At 37.1% G+C, this 23,506-nt stretch overlaps 2 protein-coding genes across 7 annotated transcripts in view; one reads left to right on the top strand and one right to left on the bottom strand.

The window, feature by feature from the left end:
* Positions 1-23,506, top strand: part of LOC145693678 (acyl-coenzyme A thioesterase 9, mitochondrial-like) — a 154,138-nt gene that overhangs the window by 21,403 nt on the left and 109,229 nt on the right. The gene's annotated exons all lie outside the window — the stretch shown is intronic.
* LOC145693676 (uncharacterized) overlaps positions 1-23,506 on the bottom strand; it is a 206,828-nt gene that overhangs the window by 149,723 nt on the left and 33,599 nt on the right. For all 6 annotated transcript variants that reach the window (XM_081769921.1, XM_081769922.1, XM_081769923.1 and 3 more), the window contains exons 2-6: positions 19,520-19,707; positions 16,573-16,753; positions 13,744-13,872; positions 10,845-11,026; positions 6,053-6,170 (exon numbers count right to left, since the gene is read on the bottom strand). In XM_081769921.1, the coding sequence (XP_081626047.1) occupies positions 6,053-6,170; positions 10,845-11,026; positions 13,744-13,872; positions 16,573-16,753; positions 19,520-19,687 (778 nt within the window). In that variant the 5' untranslated portion in view covers positions 19,688-19,707. The remainder of the gene's footprint in view (positions 1-6,052; positions 6,171-10,844; positions 11,027-13,743; positions 13,873-16,572; positions 16,754-19,519; positions 19,708-23,506) is intronic.

Below are 23,506 nucleotides of genomic sequence, written 5' to 3'. Positions count from 1 at the left end.
GATGTCACTACACTTGACTCCAACACGTTACGGCAGACAAAATTGGTATGTTCAAAACACCTCCCAAAAAGACCATCTTTGCAGAAATCAAACTGTAATCAGGAACATGTAGACCTGTACACACAAACTGCCTTGAACATTTGTTACTCGGTATATTGAGGATGACAGAAGTGAATCAGCATAAGGGAATGAAGAACACGAAACTGAAGATCCTCCTCTGAATAGAAGCAATCAAAGACGACAATAAGCAAAAGTGAGGTGGTCAAAATATGGCAATAAGTTTTCTCAGAATGTTTCTCCATTTCTTAAAAATAACAATGTAAATATTACAGAAAATGAAAAAAATGGTTTGTTTTCGCAGTTCTTTACAGGTAGCGTTGTAAATGACATTGTTTCAGAACAATCTGTGTGCGAATCAAAATGGCAAGGAACGCGACAGTGTTGGTCTTATGACAAAGTTTTTTAAGTTGTAGCTGACGTAATGTCAGTAAACCGGTTTGACGTTATATGGAGATATCTTCATTTCTATGATAATTTACAGCCTCGAGATGCGAATGACAAAAGTTACGATATGTACTGAATAAACTGAAGGAGAGATTCGAATCTGCTGTGAATGATGAAGAGTATGGATGCATTGACAGGCGAATCATGCCATTCAAGGATAGACGTAACATAAACCAATATATACCCACGAAGTCGAAAGTTTGGGGATGAAAATTTCGGCACAGAGTAGTGGTTACATGTACTATTTTGTTGAATATGTTCATTTTTAACTTTCATTACTTGTACCAAAATCACTTCGACAAGTTTCTACAATATAACGTTTATTCCATTTATTTTTAGTGTAATTTTGCAAACTTTATGTGTCATGTGTCACAATTCAGAAATGATTATCTTACCCAAGATGCATGAAGTCCATTCAAGTGGACAGATAAGGATAATAATTAAATTCTTCTAAGAAAATATCAAATTTCTAAATTTTCGGTTTTACATGTCATAGTACATCAAGAACAATTTGGAAGAAAAAAAAATAATCATCACATGTCAATTAGAACATAATTCATGCACGAAAGGGTTAACTACGAGGGTTAGCGAAAAACAAAATCATGGCAACTATTTTTTTCTTACAAAAATGGGAACGAAGCAAGGTTAGTAAATACGTGAACTTTATATGTAGATTGTTGGATGAACAGAACACGTGTATCTCTACCAGGATAAAGAAGAAGAAAAATAAGTACATCGAATTATTTGTATTACAGCCCATACGGCAGTTTGTGTGCAAATGTCTTCTCGCGTGACGGGGATGAAAAGTACATGAGGATCGACCATATTCGCCAGATTTAGCAGACATACCAAAACTTAAGGAGCCGTTGTGTGGAACACATGTAAAATACGAAAAATTTCGTTGTACTCATTTTTTTTGTGCTATACTTTGTATGTTCATCCAACTCCTTACATGTAACATTTATATACGTAGTAGCTTTCCATTTGCATATATAAAACTTGAATTATTCCCATTTTCGTGCACAGTTTTAAACTACGTTAGCCCAGCGTAGCCTAGGCTAATGGTTTGTAATTGGTAATTGCGAAAATAAAGCTTTAAAATACGTGTCAACCAATAATTTGCTATTTATCCAACGGAAGCGTTGCCAACGGAACGAGAAATTGCTCGTCTCGTCTCGTCTCGAAAACGAGATGAGAGTGAAGATGAAAACTACGTTTTTAAATTCGAGATTAGATGATAAATTTCAGGAGTTTCGTGGTCAACACTGGTTCATCCAAGTCTTAGATCTGAAACACCATTTTAGTGTTACAACTGATTCTTCTTCTTCTAAATCTTCTTCCCGGCTTTTCGGATCGCTCTCTTTCATCTTTCCTATCTTGTGTCATATCCCCTCTGATACCACTTTATTGAAGTTGAGCATCTCTGCAACACCGAGGCTATATGAGACATGGGTTTGCAATTGAAGGTGAATTCCAAGCAACGTAATGCGTTCAATGCTCTCCCACCGGAAATCGAACCTAGGATATTGTATACTAAAAATACACGCGCTAGCCTACACGCGAGCAAACGTCGGATATATCATACCCTAGAAAGTAATTAGTTACCGTGTACCGGAAGTGGATGACCGTATGTTTTGAATTTCGGTATGGATCGCTTTCTCTCATTGAGACAAGTTGATTTAAATATAGTTTGCATGTGCACAATCCCTGGACGCATTCCACCTTCGGAAACTAAATTAGAATATTCCTGACTATTTTGCTTACAAGCAAGGTTTTCCAAGTGTCCAACTCCGATTTTCTTGAAACTTCTGCAGTGAATATAGTAAGCAAAAGTAGAATATATGTGTTTTTTCATATCAACCAACGTGAGGGATGAAGATTCAAATACCCCCTAAACTGTGAATATAGGGCAATACGACACCTTTTGGCAAGGCCATAACTAGCAAAGGACAACGTAGATTTGCTTGGAACTTCTGCAGTGAATAAAGGGATTAAAAGTAAAACATAGGTATTTTTTATATTGGTCAACGTGGAGGATGAAGAGGGCAAACAACACCCCTTTATTCACTGCAGGAGTTTCAAGCAAAAGCACATTGTGCGTTGCTAGTTATGGCTTTGCTAAACACTATGTTCACAGTTTAGAGGGGTGTTTACCACCTTCAATCCCCACGTTGGCTGATATGGAAAAAAAAAAAAAACACGTATGTCTTACTTTTGATTCCTTTATTCACTGTAGGAGTTTCAAGCAAATCAGAGTGTGACAATTGCAAAACCTTGCTTGTCAGAATGTGCAGTATGGAGTACAGAAGGTCCATCCGCGTATATGTGTCCAATTTTGAAATAGCACTAACCTTATGAAAATCCATGGGACCACAATCGGTTGGCCTCAATGTGATGGCCATGTGTTCTGGCTATAGCCCTGTACCGTAACTTCCACTGTAGAAGACTACGACGAAGTACAGGAAGTGGAATCTTCTCGCATTTCTCCGGGCAGACTTTCCACAGGCCCCCTAGAGTAGTGACACGACGAGAAGAAAGTGCCCTTTTCAGTAGACCAAACCCCAGAAATCCATGGGACTGGCATCTGATGATGTCACTGGTATATCATGAAATGGAATAGCACGAATACCGGTGCCTGTCTCCATCTGCTTCAGAAAGTTCTGGGTGGAACGAGATGTATGTGAGGAGGCCTTATCCATATGCACAGACACTTGCTTTAAGGCATGCCCACAAAACGAGGCAGATCTTCTGTATAAATTGGGGTTAGTATATGTTGCTGAAAGAATGCAGAGTTGATTTTACAGTTTTTAGGGACCTGACGAATTGTTAACTTGTTCTTATAAGACTAACCGGTGACCAGTGGCGGCGGTTGGACGTTAAAAGTGGAGGGGCAAGATACGATCTGAACAATTGTATATCAATGTTAGATTTCCTGAGTGTTTCTAACACTGTTTGATGAAAGGTTGTATAACTAATAGGATACTATATTTTTTCACTTAAAATACCGCATGTCGTATTTCTATTTTATTAAGTAAATTCCTAAGTGCAATACAGGTAGGTATTAACCCTTTATACTCTTAAACAACGACAATGTAAGAAGAGATTTGAGTTCTTGCTAATGAACATCTTAAAATTCTGCCTGGAAAATTGTGTGATTAGATTATTTAATAAATTTGCAAAACAAATAAATAGAAGGGACAATATTAATCACAGTAATGAATAATGACGCTTGTTTTGCAGAAGTTATATTGAAACTAGGAATTAATGAACAACTTATACTTTTAATTCCACACATGCCATTAAATGAATGTTTTTACTCTTAGAAAATGAAATACAGTAAGTACTGCAAGCATATGCCACATTATTTAAAGAAATATGCAATTGCAATATTAATTGCTTTGAATTGCAATTAAAACGCAATTTCTGTAGTTTTCTTAACTCCACGCGAAAACAAATAACCAATACGTACTCACGCAATGGCAAATATATGGCACTATTTTTTCTATGAAACAATAATACATACAAAACCTTTACTAGGGTCCACATTCTGGAAAATAAGTGAAAGTCAGGGAAAGGACAGGAAGTAAAAATGTATCAGGTGAAGTCAGGGAAATGGCAGATTGATCATCAGGAAAAGTCAGGGAAAAATCATTTAGGTCCATTGTTCAATTACTGAATTTATGAAATAGGGTTGATTTCTTTACTGTTAATGGCTGTCGTTGACTTATGGTCAGTTGTGAAATTGTGCTTTATCTTCTTTCACGGAAACGCATTTTTTGAAAGTGTTTTCACAATAAATAAAACTCTCATTATTGAGAACTTACAAGAAGAATCTCTGGTGGCTCAACGGATCATATATGATTCTGTGATGAGAATAGGTGGATCATCAGGATTAATAATTACAAGAGGTATGATAAATTCAGTGAGAATTTCAATGAGACAATATCAGGTGTATTTGGAAAAGAAAAGAGAAATAAATGCTGGAGACGAGACGAGGAGAGAGAAACGGAAGATTCAGCAATAACTAAAGGAGCTGGAGGAAGAAGAGAAGAAAATTAAACTGCGAAGACAACAAGAAGGATATTCAGATCAATTAGAAGAAAACTATGCGAGAAAAGATTGAAACAAATTTTTAAATGAGTTGCATTTAACAACTGCACCAGCAAAAATATTTTACATAATGTGTGTGTGTGTTTTTTTTTTTTTAATAATCAGTAAAATCATGTATGAACTGTTTATTACTATAGGCAATATTATAATGCTGTGTAATTGGTATTATAATGTGTATTTTTTCATATCGTAAGTACTCTGTATACTGCACACTTTCGTTTGTAACAATTTGTGTAATATGTAGGCCTAATCAATATCGGCCTAATGCACATGTTTGTAAATTTACATTCGTTTGGAAAGAAAATTGAAAAAAGAAAGAAACAGAAGCAGAAGAGAACAAGGCCAGCTATTGGGAGTGTAGTGGCTGGGGTTTCTATATTTTTAAGTTATTCAGGGGTCAGGGAAACCTGGAACTTTCGTCATGGAAAGTCAGGGAAAAGTCAGAGTTTCTTGTTTCTCCAAATTGTGTAAACACCCTGTTTACATTTCCAAATAAAACTATATAAATTAGGGCGTCACTTCAAAAAAGTGGGGGGGCAACTGCCCCCTCTTGCCCCCCCTAATCGCCGCCCATGCCGGTGACAACCATAAATCCTTTCGAGAAAGTTGCTTTGCAATGACGGATGAACGCAGGACGGCTTTTTGCATCTCGCGAAGTGTAAGTTATCGAGCGAATTTTGCTACAATCTGATAGATACACCCATGTATCATCTAGTATGGCCACAAACTTCCACTTTTCCCCAAATAGATGGCGTTCATAGAGGCGCCTGCTGTTGGTCTTTCTCTCACGGCGATGGGCCGCACTTAGGTAATGTCCATGACTTTTAAAGACCCTCCAGAGGTTTAATTTCCCACTCAGGGCACAGTTAACAGTTGACTGTGGTGTGTGGAGTCGAGCTGCCTCACACATTGCGGAGGGGGATTTTCTTGTAATGCCATTCGCCGCAACTTCTGAGCTACTTGTGGAGTCACTGTGGTACACGCTCGCTTCCTCGACCCCTTAGTGGGTGAATGCTTACCTAGTATGTCTTCTTTTTTATACTGCTTGATTATGTTCTTGATAGTCATCGAACCCAATGCACAACCATTTTCTTTGCACTGCTTTTGAATTTTAGAAACCGAATATTTGGCGTGGAAAAGTCCAATTACGTAGCCCTTCCAAAAACGGTTCACCTTTGGAGCCATGATGCACACGATACACAGTTTCGCTTGGCAGACGATAAAATAGACCTCCAGGTATAGCATACGCGTTTAACCACTTGGTTCGGTCGCTTCTGTGGTCAGGGGTACGGGTGTAAAGTTGGACACATATACGCGGATCGACCTTCTGTATATATTATATTCTGTGGACCCACAAATGATAATATTCAAAAATCTAATTCTTCAATCAATAATTTTAATTTATAAAATATATTGAGAAAGATTTTGAAGTACTTACTACCATCATAGCCAATAATGCGATCTTTTAGGAAAGTTCCTTCAACAACCATTGGTCCTGATTGATTTCCTCGGAGTCCCATGGCAGCCCATTCGTCTGCAAAGGCACGGACTTCGTCCTGCAATGAGAATTCAAACATTGCACTATTATTACATTCTAATACGAATTATCACAACTCTACAATTATTTGGAGAGCATCCTCACAGGTATATGATTAACATACGCGCCTTTGCGCTAGAAATTCAGGTTCGATTCCCGATGGGAGCTGATATGGTTCGGATCCTATGTTAAGCTGCAGGTCCACACCTCATATAGCGTTATTCTTTGGGGTTGGGTTGCAGTCAATGAAGTATAAATAAGTAAAATCCACACTATGTTGCAAGTTTACAAATGCACATACAAGATAATTTTCCTATAATATCAAGTAAAAATTGATTAAGACAAAATTTAATATATATTTTTTTTATTTTTTTTGTTGCTTAATATTGTCATTCATTTATAATATTTCATTTTGAGTTAATACTCGAATAAATAAAAATTAAAAGCAAAATTGTGTAGAACTAATTAACTTCATAACTAAGAATAGCGAATAAATCCATTCTCCACATGTTTGGAAGTAGCATGAAAAGTATCACGGAGTGGACAAAACTTAGTTTACAAACTTTTCAGTCGAAAGTGTCCATAAATTCCGGTTCAATTCAAATAAAAACTTCTCCCATTTTTGAAGAAGGGAGGGAACGTAAAATGCTGACCGCATTACCTCTCTGTATTGCTAAACTAATACGCTGAACTAAATACTGTACACTTCTTGTATCTCCCGTCTTGAGATTTAATTTCGACCCAATTTCCTTCAGGAACTCCCTAGCTTCCCGGCTAAAAACTCCCATAGTTTCTGTAGCAAAGGCGATGAACATATGATCTTCTTTAAATTTTGAATATTTGGTGTGTTTTCGCTTACAGGCTGTCTCAGCAGCATTTCCTGTCTCTTTACATGTTGAAGGTAAATGAGAAGGTGCAAAGGTGTCAACACATGTAACGTCCCATACCAGTCGTTGCCCCATTTTCTAAAGGGTTAATGTCACTCCATCTGGTCGTTTCTCATCATCTCTGGGCAATCCTGATGGTTCTAAAATACTTGCGATATCAATACTGGCAAGAGCTCGTCTTATTATATTATTTAGCTCTCCATTACGAGAAATTCGACCTCCACTCCTAGAACAGCTTAGTGCGTGTAAGCCTTTTTCATCAACCTGTTCCTGACATGTGCATTTGAAACTATGGCAGATATTTAAACCGAGACATAGAGCGACACAAATTTGAAACGTGTTGCTGTCCAAGAAAGTTCCAATATTTTTTGGCGGTGCAACCTGTAGCCATGCACCAGATTCTTTTCTTTGTAAGGATTTAAAACGGGCAATATCAGATGTATTTTCAGGGACTAATTCTTTATCAATTATTGCTGTTAATATAATTTTATCCCAATTCTGTTGTGAGTCCAACATAGTGGGAATCTCATTATTGTATATGCCATTCCATATCTCCAATCTCTCCGTCAGGTGATGAATTTCCACTTTTCTTTATGACATTGGGTTTATCCTTACAGTTTGGTGTGAAAATTTGCCCCCACTCGTGCGTAAATTTCAAAAATATGTTCAGCGATATTGGTGTAATGTGTCGTACATTTTTTTGAAGCTTCCCAATCATCCTCTTCTACGGGAGTTATATTCTTTTAAGAGTACCTACCTGTGTTACAGTTTTGGTTACGTAACATAGCCTTCCTCAGACACATTATGAGAGAAATATCCAATATTGACAGCTTATGTAAATCGGAAGCAAGACACGTCCAATTTCTCTTTACAAGACTTTTAATTGGTTCTAAAAGGTAAATTTTTAATTAGGTGTTGTCACTTTCTCATTTCGCGCACCTGTTTATAACCTTTTACACCTGTTATTAAACTTTTAAGAACTAAACTCTTAATTAGGTGTTTGTTACTTACACTTTCTGTTCACTATTATCCACCTGCTGTTTTCCATTGCACACCAGTCCTAATGGCTCATGTTAATCCTTTTAATTCTCTCTTTCTATTTTTTCTATCATCTTTTCCCATAATTCATGTATTACAAGTCCACAAGACCAATTCATCAACTTCTCATTCCCGTATTTCTTAATCCACTGGGCTTCTTTCCACTTTCTTATCACACTCCTCTTCTCTCTTTCTAATCCTTTTATTTCTTCCCAATCTATCTCATGTCCTGTTTACTTAATGTGTTTATATATTGAGTTGTTCTCTCTTTTCAGTCTGACATTGTCCTTATGTTGTTTTATCCTTTGTTCTAATATATTTTCTGTTTCCCCTATGTTCTTTACATCGCGCTCTTTACAACTAACCTGGTAAACTACTCCTTCCTCTTCTGCTCTTATCTCCTTTTCTTTCTTCTTTCTCTCTCACTGTTATTCTCTTTCCTCCTTTACTGTAAGTTATAATCCTTTCCTTTCTCAGCAGGTTCTTCAGAACCTTCGACTTCTCGCCTAAACTTTCAATACCAAACCATCATTTTCCTTCTTTCTCTGCTTCTTCCTATTTTTCTTTCTTTTAAATCTCTTCTGTATCCGTTTCCCTTTAATACCAGGAACAGTATTTCTATGTCTTTTTTCTTTCTTCGTCGTTATCTATCATTTCTATCCCCTTTCTCATGTTCTGTATATTTTTTTCTTGATCACCATGTTTATGTCACATCTCTTATGGTAGTATAACCCGGCATCGCATTCTTTCCTGTACCACCTCGTCTCAAATTGCCTCATATTTTCTCTATTGTCATATCCATGAAGTTGATTTTCCTTTCTTCTTCTATTTCCATTTCTAGCCTAATCCTTTTTCTTTATCTTCAATTATTTTAACAAATTTCTTAGTTCCTTTCCATATTCCAAGGCTATCATCTACATATCTACAAAACATTATAACATTTTGTCCTCCTTCTTCTTTTACTTTCTGTTCCCACCTGTTCATTACGATCTTTCCTAGTACCTGGCTTAGTCTCGAACGTATGCTTAGCTCCTTTTTTATCCTCACAAATTGTTCACCAATCATGCATACACTATTCTCCCATATCAGCTTTAGGGCCTTCAACACTTTTTCCTTTTTTCATTTTCTTATAATCTTATTTTCCATTTCTTCTTCTATTGTTTTTAAAACGTACTCCCTCTTAATGCTCGGGAACACTACCTTACATCAACACTGAACAATATGGTACTCTGAACAATATGGTATTTTCTCTTCTGTCTCCCACCTCTTCTACGTTTTACCTCCTCCGTGTTTTTCACTCTGCTACTTTCTTGTCCTTCTTTTGCCTCTTCTGCAATCTGCTTTATTTCTTCTTCCAACGGCTCGAAAATGTTCCTAGAATCCATCACCGGACTTACTTTAATTTTTTTTTATGTATTTTTGGAAAACCTCTCATATTCGGTATTCTTTCTGTTTTATTCATTAATTTCTTGAAACTTTGCTTTTCTCCATCTTCAATTATTTTGTTTCTTATATCATCTTTCATATCTTTATCTCCCACTACTTCATACGCGTCATCACATAATTCTTCCAGTTTCTTTTTGTACCATTCCTTCTCCATTACCACTGTCGCCACTCCTTTATCTGCATGTTCTACCACGATGTCCTTTCTCCTCCTTAACTTTCTTAATCCTTCTTTCTCTTCTTTCTTAAGGTTTCCTGCTTTTCTCTTTGTTTTGTTTTATTATGGCCACTGCTTTCCTCCTAATTCTTTCTTTCTTCCCTTGTTCTTTTATTTCCATAATTGCTTGTTCTACTGTGAATACTACCTCTTTTACTTCTGTCTTCTCTTCTTTCCCTTTAAACTTGTAACCTAATTCCAAACATTTCTTGGCGTGTTAATTTTACATTTCCTATTACTACTACCTTATTTGCGCTTACTTCATCTTATTATCCAAATATCCATCTTCCAGAACCTCGGGCACTTGCACAATCATTTTCAGAGAGGCTGTTTGAGAATACTTGATCACTCTCCACCTACCTCTCTAAAAAATGGTGTGCAAGTATTGGAGCATTCTTAAACATTGATATTTGGATAGTACAGATACCAATTCCTCAGTGATGTCTTGACCCGACTACGATAGGTCCCATAGTAGTGGAGCTATGAACTTTTAAAGTTCAATTGTTTCATGCTTTCATCACCCTTTAACTCCGAAACTATCCACTTTTGAGCACAGATCAATATGAACTTTTTTCTTATTTTGGTGTGAGAAATCTGTTCCCAAAATATTGTGAGACATTTTTGTAACACCCTGTATACTTCTATCTCACTTCTAACTTATAATTGCTGACTAATTTTCTGTCTTAAGAGTCTTCATCCCGGCGAAATTAAAATACCGCTAATTTTACACTAATTATGTGATATCTTCAAATAGATAAAAGATAACTGAAATATAGAACAAGAGCGCCCTAGACAATATTATTTTGCGTGAGGTACCGTTATCACAAGTCACCTAGTGGCTTTCCATTTTCAGCTGTTTAGAAACGCCAAAATAAATGCCGATTTTCAAAATGGCTCGAAATCAAAAACAGATAAGTGAGTCGTGATAACGGTATCTCATGTAAAATAATATTGTCTAGGGCGCTCTTGTTCCACATTTCGATTTTCTTTTATCTATTTGAAGATATCACATAATTACTGTAAAATTAGCGGTATTTTAATTTCGCCGGGATGAAGACTCTTAATTAATATTGATGCTATAATCAGATAGCAGATGGAGTTACAATACCTTGAACACAATCATGTGGCTGAGATTACGAACGTTTTTCTCTCCGCTTGGCGTTGGGATGGGAATAACATACCAATCAGCAAAACCTGCACTAGTTGTCCACGATGCATATTTCAGTACTCTCAATAAATCTTCCGATATTAAGTCGCTTTTGCTCGAGATTTGAAACCAGAAATTGCTTCCTGAAATAAGCAGAAGATCTTGCAATCAAAATTCGATACAATTTATACCTATTTTAAATTATTCAAACATTATTCTTGAAAACTTGCAGTATAATTGAGTTGGCAATAGCAAGTGTGATATAGTAATCAAACTTTAACTCATATTGACTAGATGTGCTAGCGAGGATAGTATGCACACAATTAAAAAAACAGCAGAATACCTTATATTTTATTACTAAGAATTATGCAGTGATTTGTTGGTTACTGTGTGCACAATAACAGACTTCCAGTCATTAGTACAAGTATTGTGTTATTGTACTCTTTTTCAAAAATCTTAATTTGCGCAATGTCTTCTAGTAGGCTAGATAGATCACGCACATACGGTACAAGGTGAGAGTACGCACTACGGTCATGCTACAGAAACCACCTGGAATGATGAAGAATATATACATATATTGTAAATTTTCCGTGTCAGATGTAAACACTCTTCAGACGACATCCAAGAAAAATACGTCGTTCACCATAGCCAAAGGTCGACAAGTGACGGAGATCAACGAAGGAAGCCGACATTTTAAGGTAATAGAAGACAGCATACCACAGAAGACATCAGTCTGCCCGGTTCATGACTCTCTAAGACTCCTGATCATTGAGAGGCACCTAACCACCAACTCTCTAAGACTCCTGATCATTGAGAGGCACCTAACCACCAACTCTCTAAGACCCCTGATCATTGAGAGACACCTAACCACCAACTCTCTAAGGCTCCTGATCATTGAGAGGCACCTAACCACCAACTCTCTAAGACTCCTGATCATTGAGAGGCACCTAACCACCAACTCTCTAAGACTCCTGATCATTGAGAGGCACCTAACCACCAACTCTCTCAGACTCCTGATCATTGAGAGGCACCTAACCACCAACTCTCTAAGACCCCTGATCATTGAGAGGCACCTAACCACCAACTCTCTACTAAACGATAGATAAATTCCACCATATGATCGGAAGTGCGAGACTCATCGGGACTCTTACTTTTGCACAAGTATCATGTCTCTTCAAATTGGCGATACCAACTACGAATGTTTTTGAGTGGAGGCGGATGATTGTCAAATCGCCGACGAAAAGCATGCTGGACTGAAATCACTGGCTGTCTTTGCAAACTGTAGCACACAAAACGATTTCTATTGAGCGGACGCCATCTTACGTTTGACTCATTGCCAACAGAGAAGACGCATTGATTGACATCTAACGGCGATTTTCTGAAACTCTAGGCCACACCCATTCAAACAACACTCATTTCCTTGCCACCACGTCCCATGTTCCGTAATTATCACCGTCCAAAATCAGGTCATTCTGTTTGAAACGCGGAGTGAAAACAGGACAAAACTTACAACGAACATTTGTATGCTACTGTATGACATATTACTTAATATTGGTTCTCAAAGGAGTAATAGCACCCCTGACTGCTATAACTTCATTGTAACGGGTCCAGAACTTCTGGTGGTACCACAAACGCCTGGACAGATGTAATCCAATTTACATAACATTTCAAGCTGGCGACGACAAGTAATACGTCTGGGGAGCATTAAAACAGGATTTTACTGTTGCTGTGCACTTGATGCACGAAAACTTCTCCTTTTAAGATTTATCTCTGTTATTTGAAGCATGTTTCCCAATGAATGTCACATATCAGAGACATTATAACTCGTTGTGTAAGTAAAGTATATTTCACTACACACCTCATATGAGAAGAAACGAAGAAGTAGTGATCACACATAAGTTAGAAAATGGTTGAAATAAATCGAAAATATCATATCTGGAACAATATGAATTTATGTATCTTTGTCACGATTCATGGTCCTACTCCAATTCACCGTCATCCTCCTCATTCCATGATATCTTTCCTTCGCCAGAAATAAAGCTTATCATATTAAGTATGGATTAAAATTAAGATTGAAGCATGTTTACCCGATCTCCCGATCCGATCTCCTGCTTGAAATCCAATCCGGTAACTATTTACTTACGCTAATCAGTGCCTTGAGGTTGTACAAAAACAGTTAGCTAATTACAATCCTGTCATGTAAGTCTCGACAGATCACTAAACTCCTATGAAGAGATGATCATTAGATGAGTTATTTTCATCAAATTTTATTGTTTAGGTAATTGTTATAGCCTTATTATTAATAATGATCATTCCAATCCCTATCATTTCATACATTCAACCTGTTTCAGTTATTGTGGCGTATTTTAATTTTGGTGGCCATGTTGGTCGCCATATTTAATCTTATAAGATGAATTTGGTCTTTTAAATTTCTTCTTCTTATTATTATTATTGCAGTTTCAGATTCTAACTTGCATGAAAATAGTTATACAAGTCAAATAAATGTTCTGTCGAGAACCCCCTTTTGATGACGTCATTACAGACAGAAGAGCACCTTAAAACTTGGTGTTTGGGGCGTCTTACACTCATGAGGGACATAGTAGCATCTTAAGGGCATGTTATTCGCTGGAAGTTTTTTTTTTTCACCTTCCAACCACACTAGTAGATGTCACTTTGCATGAAGAAAGGAATCAGATTAGAGTCCCACACGGAAACTCGGAATTATTTCAATCTAGCAGAACTAATCAATTTGATCTTGAGGAATTAATCTTTGTATGTGATGGATTGAAAGAACCGAAACATATATTTCAATGTTCATACTTTCAGTTTTACTAAATTGTTCATAAGGAAGATAACTTACCAGTTGTGGGATCAGAGTAGGACAATGTTCCAACAAGCTTTTCCTTATCTAGTCTTGGTAATAAATCCGCAACTACCGGAGATACCTTCTGTGTGATGAGGGAAGTCGCTACAGTGCAAGTATGCATCACTGAAAGACAAAGGAATATTTAGCACAAGCGACAATTTAAAATAGTGAATTTGATGTTTTAAAATTAAAATTTGTTATTTACTTCACAATGTATGGAAATGTCTAATTTTGCATGTAATAGGGAATCACACTCTATAACACAATTAATTGATGGACTGAACTTACGCGTATGACGTCACAAACTTTGTACATGTTCAGAAAACAGGCTGGGATGCTGTCAGTTTTTGTTGAATAGAGTTGTCTTAAAGTTCATGAAGAACACACAATTTCGAGTGATTTTCTTGTAACAGTTCATACACAGACATTCTGCACATCTAGGCACGAGAAACGTTGACAGTGCATTTCGATCATGAATGGTTAATTAACGTACCATATGCCGTTGGTTTGTAAAATTTCGTGCCGTGGTGACACAACATTGAAAAATGAGCAATGTGGTCATTGACCAACAACTTATTCTGATGATCATCTTCTTGGAAGCCACCTTCGGAAGCAATTTCAAACGATTTTTATTTTATTTTCTGTTTAGCGTCTCCTTCAGCACGATGCTGTATGAGACGTGGACCTATAGCTTAACGCGAATCACATAAGTTCTCACCAGGAATCGAACCCAGATCTAAACTCGCTAAAGGCGTGTATGCTAACCGCTTAACCACAAGGGAGCTCCAACTTCAAACGAGTTACTGAGACATCACACCACTGTTGGTAGGCGGCAACGCGTAATTAGTAAGGTGAAAAACTGGAACTCGTGGTTGCAACTGGTATTGTCGTGGCAAACATCCATTATCGTCTGGAGATGTTCAGTTCTCTGAGTGTATGGAATAATCGGGAAGATTTTCTGCACCGCATCGTCACTTCTGAAGCAAAATGTAACTGCTACGGCAATCGTAAACCGTCTGAGGAGTGGTTGCATAGTAATCAATGCCCAACGACGATTTCCAAGACCACTAGAATAAGGCGTTGTTGCTTGTATGGTGGCATTTGGTTGGGATGACTTGGGTCTGCTTAATTATTCAGACGTATAAGTCTTTCTATTGACTTAGTTAATGGTATGGGGCCTCTTTTTCTAAAAAGTTTTAACTCTATGTGTATACCTAAATATTGTTTTTTAGTGTAGAATCGAAATTATTTGATGGTGATTTTTTCTAGTGAATCTCATTTTCCTCTTCAAATCAGAACACTCATCTACGCAAACAATTTTTATAACACTACAAAATGGAAATTAAAATATAAAAGAAAAGCAGCGATTAACGTCAACTGACATCTACAAATACTGTGGTCTGGCAACCCTGACAAATAGTGTTGAAAACCACCTCATCAACTTTTCCTAGGCCTTCTTGCTTAGGACAGCAGCGACAACGAAACAAGTGCAATTACTCATCAGACAGTTAACATCTATAATTCAATATTTTACGGAATTGAATATTTCAAAAAAAAACTTATATACGAGGATTAATTTTAAAGTAACTCCCGTTTGAGAATACCATTTCTAATTTCGTGTAGACGTACCGTCGAGAATGAGTGCGCTGGGAGGCTCCCGGCAACCCTTGCTTACAATTGGATGCTATTTACATTCACGGAGTCAGTCTCTGCTCTCCATAGTGTGAGCTTAACATTCTTAAGAAAGTCAAACGCCTCACCGATTGTGAAATACAGTTGAGACATACGATTCCAAGTAGCAAGAAACATGATTGCGGGAAATATTCATCGTCAAATATGTGAGGTGTATGGTGACAATACAATGAGTGACAATAAACTGCGAAAAATTGGTTAGATTGTTCAAGACAGGTTGGGAAAACGTCCATTACTCAAGATAGGTCAAATATTTTGGCTGGGAGGAATTCGATCATCCGTCATTTAAAAAAGATGAAATCTTTGAGTTTTACGTCCCACGGTTATGCCGGTTAGGCTAAAGGAGACGGTCATTATGAGAAATGAATGAAATGGTGAAATGAAGAAAGTGGAAGGAAACGGGAGAACCCCGAGGAAACCCACGTAAACGGTGTTTGTCCACCACAAAGTTCACTTGGTGGGAGCTGGGATTAAACCCGGGACCCCCTGCACCAGAGGTAAACGCTCTACCACCGAGCCACCGCGGCCCCTCATCCATCATATAGTCCAGACCTTGCGCCTACCAACTCTTCCTCATCTGAAGACCTTCCTGAACGCCACGCGTTAAGACACAGATGAAAAAGTGAAAGAAATCGTTAATAACTTATCATTTCAAATGACAGAATTGTATTAACAATAGTAAAAAAAAAGAAAAAAAAGAATTTGTTGGTTTGCGAGAAATTTTTAAATCGACAAGGAAAATAAGTAGAAAATTGTATACAAAATTCAGAAAACAAAATATTTTTTGAACAGTGTTTACTTGTTCCGTTTTTGTTGTAAATCGAGACTTGTTTATTTTTTTAATAACCTTTCTACATTTTGATATATGATGTAATTCGAATTAGATACTTATATTATATTCCATGTATATCTAAATTCTCAGATCATAATATTCTGAGAGAATTCTAGTGTGCATGTTTTTCTAGTACATCGGAGCATTTGGAAAACTTTGCTCTCGAGTTCAAACTTAATCACCTTGCTTGTCAATTGTTTTATATTTTTATATAATTAAATGAGTAACTAGCAATTTTCTATCTTATTATATTTCAAGAACAAGAAATTTCATAATAAATACTAGGCCTATATACTAACCATAACACATAGCAGTGCTGGTGCATCCGTAACGTGCTATTGTTTCAGTGACCATGTTAAAAGCTAAATGGCCTTCACCTTTTCCTCCATATTCCTTTGGGACAATCAGTCCCAGCAGTCCTAGTTCTGCCAAAGCATCCAGACTCTCCCGAGGAAATACACTGTGTTTGTCATAGTATGCCTAGATAACATAAACATATATGTCATATTTTGGTTATATCCTGCACTTAGACAGATGTAACTTGATTTTTATTTTGAAGTTTAAATCTTTATCAATGGCGGCTAACGAGAGAAGTTACATCAGTAAAATTTTGATTTTACTGCTACAAGCTGAGGGAAGGACTCTAACCTATTGTCCTAATTCTTGAATACAAAAATTAGGACATTAAGTATATTTTATTTCCTTAGCTAGTATCAGAACACTAGATAAATTTTCTTCCCTTAAATAGGAAAGGATTGGAACCTTAGGTAACTTCTCCTCCCTTAGTTGGTAAGAATCAGGACACTAGGTTAGTTTTCTTCTCTTAGCTAGCAAGAATTAGAACATGAAATAAGTTTTCTTCCCTTAACTAACAACAATTATAACATTAGGTATGTTTTCTTCCTTTCGCTAGCCAGAATTAGAACTTTTAAACCTCTAACTCAGCGTTTCCCATCCGGTGTGCCGCGAGGAAATTGAAACAAAATTGTTAATTCTATAGCAATCAAATTGCAAGACATAGGGAAACATGTATATTTGTATTTCACATTACTATGAACCTCTACTATGAATCTACAATTTTAAGTTTCATACTAACTTACTTTTCTGTACATTTTTAATGTTGAAAAAAGTATTTATCATTGTTATGACCATTATTGCTTTTTTATTGTTGCAGACAATTTCGTAAACAATTAATGGCGGCTAATGAGAGTCTGAAATGTTAAAATACCATTCAATCCTTTCGACAAAGCAAACGTGCATACAAATTACCTACATTTGTGTTTTAAAAGTAAGAGATTTGTTTGTTCGTTCATTATTTAGTGATCTTCCTTCTTTGTGAAAGGTTGGATACAGTTTTCGAAAAAGGAATTATATTTTTAGAAACCTGAGTCCTATATTTCATTGCAATTGTTGTCAAGTTTTAAATTAGAATGGAAAATATGCATAACGCTTTTTATCACGGGGAAAACCAGTGATCGAGCTTTCTTCTCTGTGAGATCAGTAATCACAGAGAAAAAATACCACTGTATTTTATATTTACAAATAATAATAATAATAATAATAATAATAATAATAATAATAATAATAATAATAATAATAATAATAATAATAATAATAATAATAATAATAATAATAATAGCTATATGAGTGTGCCGCAAGTTGAAAAAGGTTGGGAAACGCTGCTCTAATTAGAAAAGATCTGAGACATTTAGTACGAGAGGTAACTTTTATTCCCGTTGCTAGCAAGAATTGAACATTAGGTAACCATTCTTCCTTAGTTAGCAAGAATTAAAACACTAAGCAAGCTTCCTTCCCTTAACTAACAAGAATTAGAATGTTAGTTAAGTTTTCTTTGGTTAGTTAGCAAGAATCAGGGACATTAGGTAAGACCCCTTCCCTTATCTTTTATAATTCTACTGATGTGGCTTCTCGCACTAGCCGCCATTGATCTCTATTCTTTTACCTGTTATTTGAGAAGAGATATCAATTTCTGTTTTTGTGACTAAAAACTAGTATTAGGATAAGATATTCAGTTATCATTGCTGCTTATTTAAAAAGTCAAAATAAATCAATATTGACACAGAAAATCCTTCAATGACATTTATTTTTATTATTATTTTTTCCTTTAATTAATGTTAAGATTTTAAAGTTCGAAATAGAATATGAAGTCTTAGATTTAATAATAATAGAAAATAATATTGAAATGAATACAAAGTGCGAGGAAACTGAGCAATCTCAAGAAAATCCATGTGCACAATATTGTTCAACACGAACTCACACATTTCCTCGCAAGTACTCAAATCGCTAGCGGGCCCCTTTTGGTGAACGTGCTCTCAGGTTCAATTCACGGTGAGAAAACATTGAAATTTCAACGCATTGCAGTGGTTAGGATGCCATCTTAAACTGTAGGTCCATGTCTCATACAGCTTAGGTGCTGAAAAGTTACGGTAAACTTCAATTAAATAAACAAAAACATACTTATGAACTGGAATCGAACCAGCGGTTCTTCCCAGTCCCAACAATACGCCCTATCACTAAGCTACTGTTTCTCATGTCCAAATAAAAGAATATACGTTAACAAATGTGCATCGTTTTTCAGTATGGGAGTTCTCTCAAGTTGTCTAGTGGACAGTACGCACGACTTTAATGCACGGAATTCCTAGTTCGATTCCCGGTGGGCGAGCATTTGAACTTATCATAATGATTCATATTCTACTTGAAACTATAAGTACTTAGAAATAATTGAATTTTTTCTGGCGACGTGATTTTAGTAACTCTTCTCGGGCTATCAGCCATCCGACATTTCGAATGCAGACATCGTGTAAGTCCATACCTCATATAGTCTCGGTGCTAAAAAGAGAGCTAAGATCTAATAAACAAAGTTCAACAATAGAAATCGAATTTCAGGAAAACAAATTTGTTTCCTGATGTGTATATCGTCATTATACTGGAAGGAGCACCTAAGTCCAAAATATTAGTTTTGAGATAGCCATATACAGTTTAGGCTGTTTAAGGGTTGAAAAAATCTCTTTGGCAATATAAATTAATACCAATATATGTGTGATGTTCTTCGTAGTATGTCTTTACTACTCCTACACATCTTGCTGTTCTTGTGCTGTTCCGTTTTCTGAATTAATGTACAAAAAATCAGATTCAGGGAGTTAGTGACTTTTACCAGAACTATTACTACATATTATTGTTACGAATAGCTCAACATAATAGAAGTTGTAGAGATATCACACTTACAGCTTTTGGTCGTATTTTAGTTCTGCACAATTCAATTAACTGTCTTTGGAGATCTTTCAGTTCTTCTGACAGAAACCACTGAGGATCGAGAGAATATCCAAGGCCCCAAAATTCATGTTTTCCCCATTTCTTTATTTCTTCAGCATCCTTCTTCTGATGATCTGTCATTGTAGCTGGTACTTACAATCCTGGGAAAGCAGATAATTATTATTAGATATTAATTAAATAAACTCTTATATAAAAAGTAAAGTTTCGACTATTAAAACTTTCCCTTCTTCTCACGAAACAAACAGAAGGATGATATAGGATATTAGGTTGATGCAATTGAAATATCTGATTTTTAGGGATGCGCACGAGACGAGACGAGAGAGAATTTTCCTGACAAAATTCGAGTCGAGACACAGCTCTTCTAATAGAAAAATATACATTTTTCGAGTCGAGACACCAATTTTACAGCACATTTTCGAGTCGAAACAGCCTCAAATCTTGTCTCGTGCGCATCCCTACTGATTTTTCGTCTAGTGACAAACCACCCTTTGCAACACAATCAATGGACGAGCATAGCTGACGCGTATGACGTCACATACTTCGTACATATTAAAAAAAAAGCTAGGGTGTCCAATAAATCAGGGGCAATGTAGTTGAACATGGTTGTCTGAAAGCGCTCTTTCGAGAACTTTCCTTTATAAGTTTAAACCGGGACATCCTGCACAAGGAACATCAAAAAGTATCCATGAGCCATCAGTAATGAATGAATGTAATACGTGCCATTGGTTTGTAACATTTCGTGCCTGTGATACGAAATTCGAAAAAAAAAAGTCCCATGGGCGATCAACAGCATTTCTGATGACTTCTGAGGAAAATCATTTAAGTGAACCCTAGGAAATATTATCATGTTATCGCAGATGAACCAAGTATCAGAAAAGTGCGTCAATGAAAGCTTGACCCATGACCCACCACCCACCATGACCTACCACTTACTGTGAGTCACTCTGACCCACTACCCACCATAACTCACTCATCTCAGGTAACTAAATAGAAACAAATGAAAAAAGGAAGAAAAATTTAGGTCTTGATCTTGAAAATAAATCGTAGACAAATTCACCAGTGTTCAGAAGATGCTGTCTACAGTGCACTGACTGAGCAGATTGGGTCGATCGATCAGAGTGGGTGACAGTGGGTCGGTGAGCTGTTGACACGCAAATCGTGATCCACTTGACCCGCGACCCACTGACCCACTCCATATCTAATAAGTATACACCATACAGTGTCGTTTGCGGCTCCATGCAATTGATATGGTAGAAAAATTGGAATAATGGGTGCGACGGGAGTTATACCGGCCAACAAAAAATGCATCTGGAGATGTAGGACTCCCAGGGAAGGTTTCATGCATCAGATTGTTGCAATGGGCTAAAAGTTTTCGTTCTTATGTCTTCGTTCCGTTTTGGATCTGATATCCACCCAGCCTCTTTAAAATGAAAACCTTCAACAATCAAGGGAAATAAAAATGGAAGAGTAAGGTGTTGACTATAGGAATTGCAAAGTCTAAAAGGCGTTCCAAACTGGCCGATGCGTGACGATTATAACGAGAACGGAGTAAACTGTTTGTGAAAAAAAGGAGAGACGAGATAGGCATAATGGAATAAAATTACTGTTGTCAGGGTATCATTACTTGTGAAGACTAGAACAGTGAATCTAAAAAGCATTTGCATGCTTATAAACATTGTCCTCCATCAAAACTAGATTTGTTTTTTTGTGTATGGTGTACTACGAATACGAAGAATAATCCATAAAATACGGAGCATTCAGTTGATAATGACTGGATGTAAATGGTATATACATTCATATCGTCATTGCTTGTCATGCATCGTTTCCTTATTCTCCGAAATGAAAACTTTGTTCAATACGGAATAAATAGGTTGTAGCTATTCAACTTCCCAGAATTGAAGTTAAGAAATTAAGGTAAAATATGTTGAATTTCTATACACAACTTCAAGGAAAATAAATAAAAGGCACGGTCTATAACCAATGGGGCTATTTTACTTTTTAACAACCGGTTCTATATACAGGGTGTTTCAAAACAACACCGACGTCTTGGAGGTGATTCCTGACACCAAGATAAGACAAAAAGTACAGACCATCCATGGTGAACAAATACTTCCTTTCGGAGTTATAGGCTGCCGAAAACATGAAAAAAAAATGAAATTTAAGGGTCCATAGCTCAAATACTACCCTAGTCGGGTCAAGACTTCACTTGATAACTTGTATGTGCAATATCCAAATACCCATATTTCAGACTCCTGCAGTACCGTACTGCTGCAACAGGTTTTACAGAGGTAGTTGGTGAGTACTTCAAATTATATGCCCTTAGTCAAACTCCCTCTTTAGAAATTGTTACGTGAGTGCCGCAGGATTGTGAAACGTATTTTTGGATAGCGCAAGTATTAGTTCCTAAGTGAAGTCTTGATCCGACTGCGGTAGGTTCCATAGTTTTGGAGCTATGGACCTTTAAAGTTCATTTTTTCATGTTTTCGGCAACCTATAATTCCGAAAGGAAGCATTTGTGCACTCAGGTTGGTCTATACTTTTTGTCTTATCTTGGTGTCAGGAATCACCTCCGAAACGTTGTCTATGTTGTTTTGAAATACCATATAAATACGAGGGCCATGCCGAAAATTTTTAGCTCTGACCACAAGAAGCATCGAACTGGAACAAAACATTTACAGTTTTTCAAAGTACTCTCCACGGACACGAATACACTTTTGCATCCTTTCAAACCACTTAGAAAACTTTTCATTCCACACACTTTCGTCTATGTTGTCCACAGACACCAAATAAGCACCAATCGCATCTTCATCCGATGAAAAGCGACGTCCACACAAGTGTTCCTTTACATTGGGAAACACACACACACACACTCACACACACACACACACACACACACACACACACACACACACACACACACACAATCTCAAAAGGCCAAGTCCGGCGAATAGGGAGGTTGTGGCAGCACTCTGACTCTTTCCTGGTTCAAAAAGTACAGTTCTTGCAGCACTGTGGGCACTTGCATTGTAATGATGCAACAGAAGATGGCCGAGTTTTGATCTTGGATGTTGGGCCTTCCATTTCTTGAAAACAGTGGGAAGACAAATTGTTGAATACCACTTAGCATTCACCGTACGCCGATTGTTAAGCACAACAGTCGCAACATGTCTCTTGCGTGAGAAAAAAGACGCAACAATTTTGTTTCCGACACTCCGATGTCTCTTCACTTTGGTTGGGGGATCTTCATTCTCGAACTTACGACTGCTGCTTGGTGAGCGGATCATAATGATAAATCCACGTTTCGTCACCCGTGACGATGTTGTAAACATCACGACTTGCCCTTTGGTTGGGTTGAATTTATTCAACATAAATTCACACCATTCCACCATACCCTCTTTTTCCCTTTCCGTGAGTAAATGGGGGACCCAACGAGAAAACCTTTCCCTGAGACCCAAGTGTTCATGCATAATTGTCTGCGCTGCCGTTGACCCAATGTTGAGAGTCGCTTCGATCTCCAGGAAAGATACATGGAGATCACCTTTCACCATTTGATTCACAGCTTCGATGTTTTCGGGAGTCACTGCAGTGTTTGGTCGTCCGGAACGAGGTTCATCTTCAAGTGACGTAGTCTCCTTTTAAATTCCCGAAACCAATTTCCAATACTGGCTCGCGAAGGAGTAGATTCCCCAAAAGTATTCACAAAGTTTCAAGGCACTGTTCCGCGGTTAAATCCTTCTTGTAATCGTACAAAATCGTAGCGCGAAAGTCACGTCTTGACATCTCCATGGCTAACTAAATAATGGGTCACGCGCGCTTCCTTATCTGTCTTATCTCTGATCATGCTATCAGAGACTCATTGTTGCCATTGATGGCTGAAAGTCACAAAATATCAGTGTCAAATGCAATAAACAAAATGTTGCTGTGATGTTAGATTATTGC

The sequence above is a fragment of the Thermobia domestica genome, chromosome 8, assembly GCF_964235325.1.
Source record: "Thermobia domestica chromosome 8, izTheDome1.hap1.1, whole genome shotgun sequence".
Taxonomy (NCBI): Eukaryota; Metazoa; Arthropoda; class Insecta; order Zygentoma; family Lepismatidae; genus Thermobia; species Thermobia domestica.
This window is presented reverse-complemented; position numbering and strand designations above follow the sequence as displayed.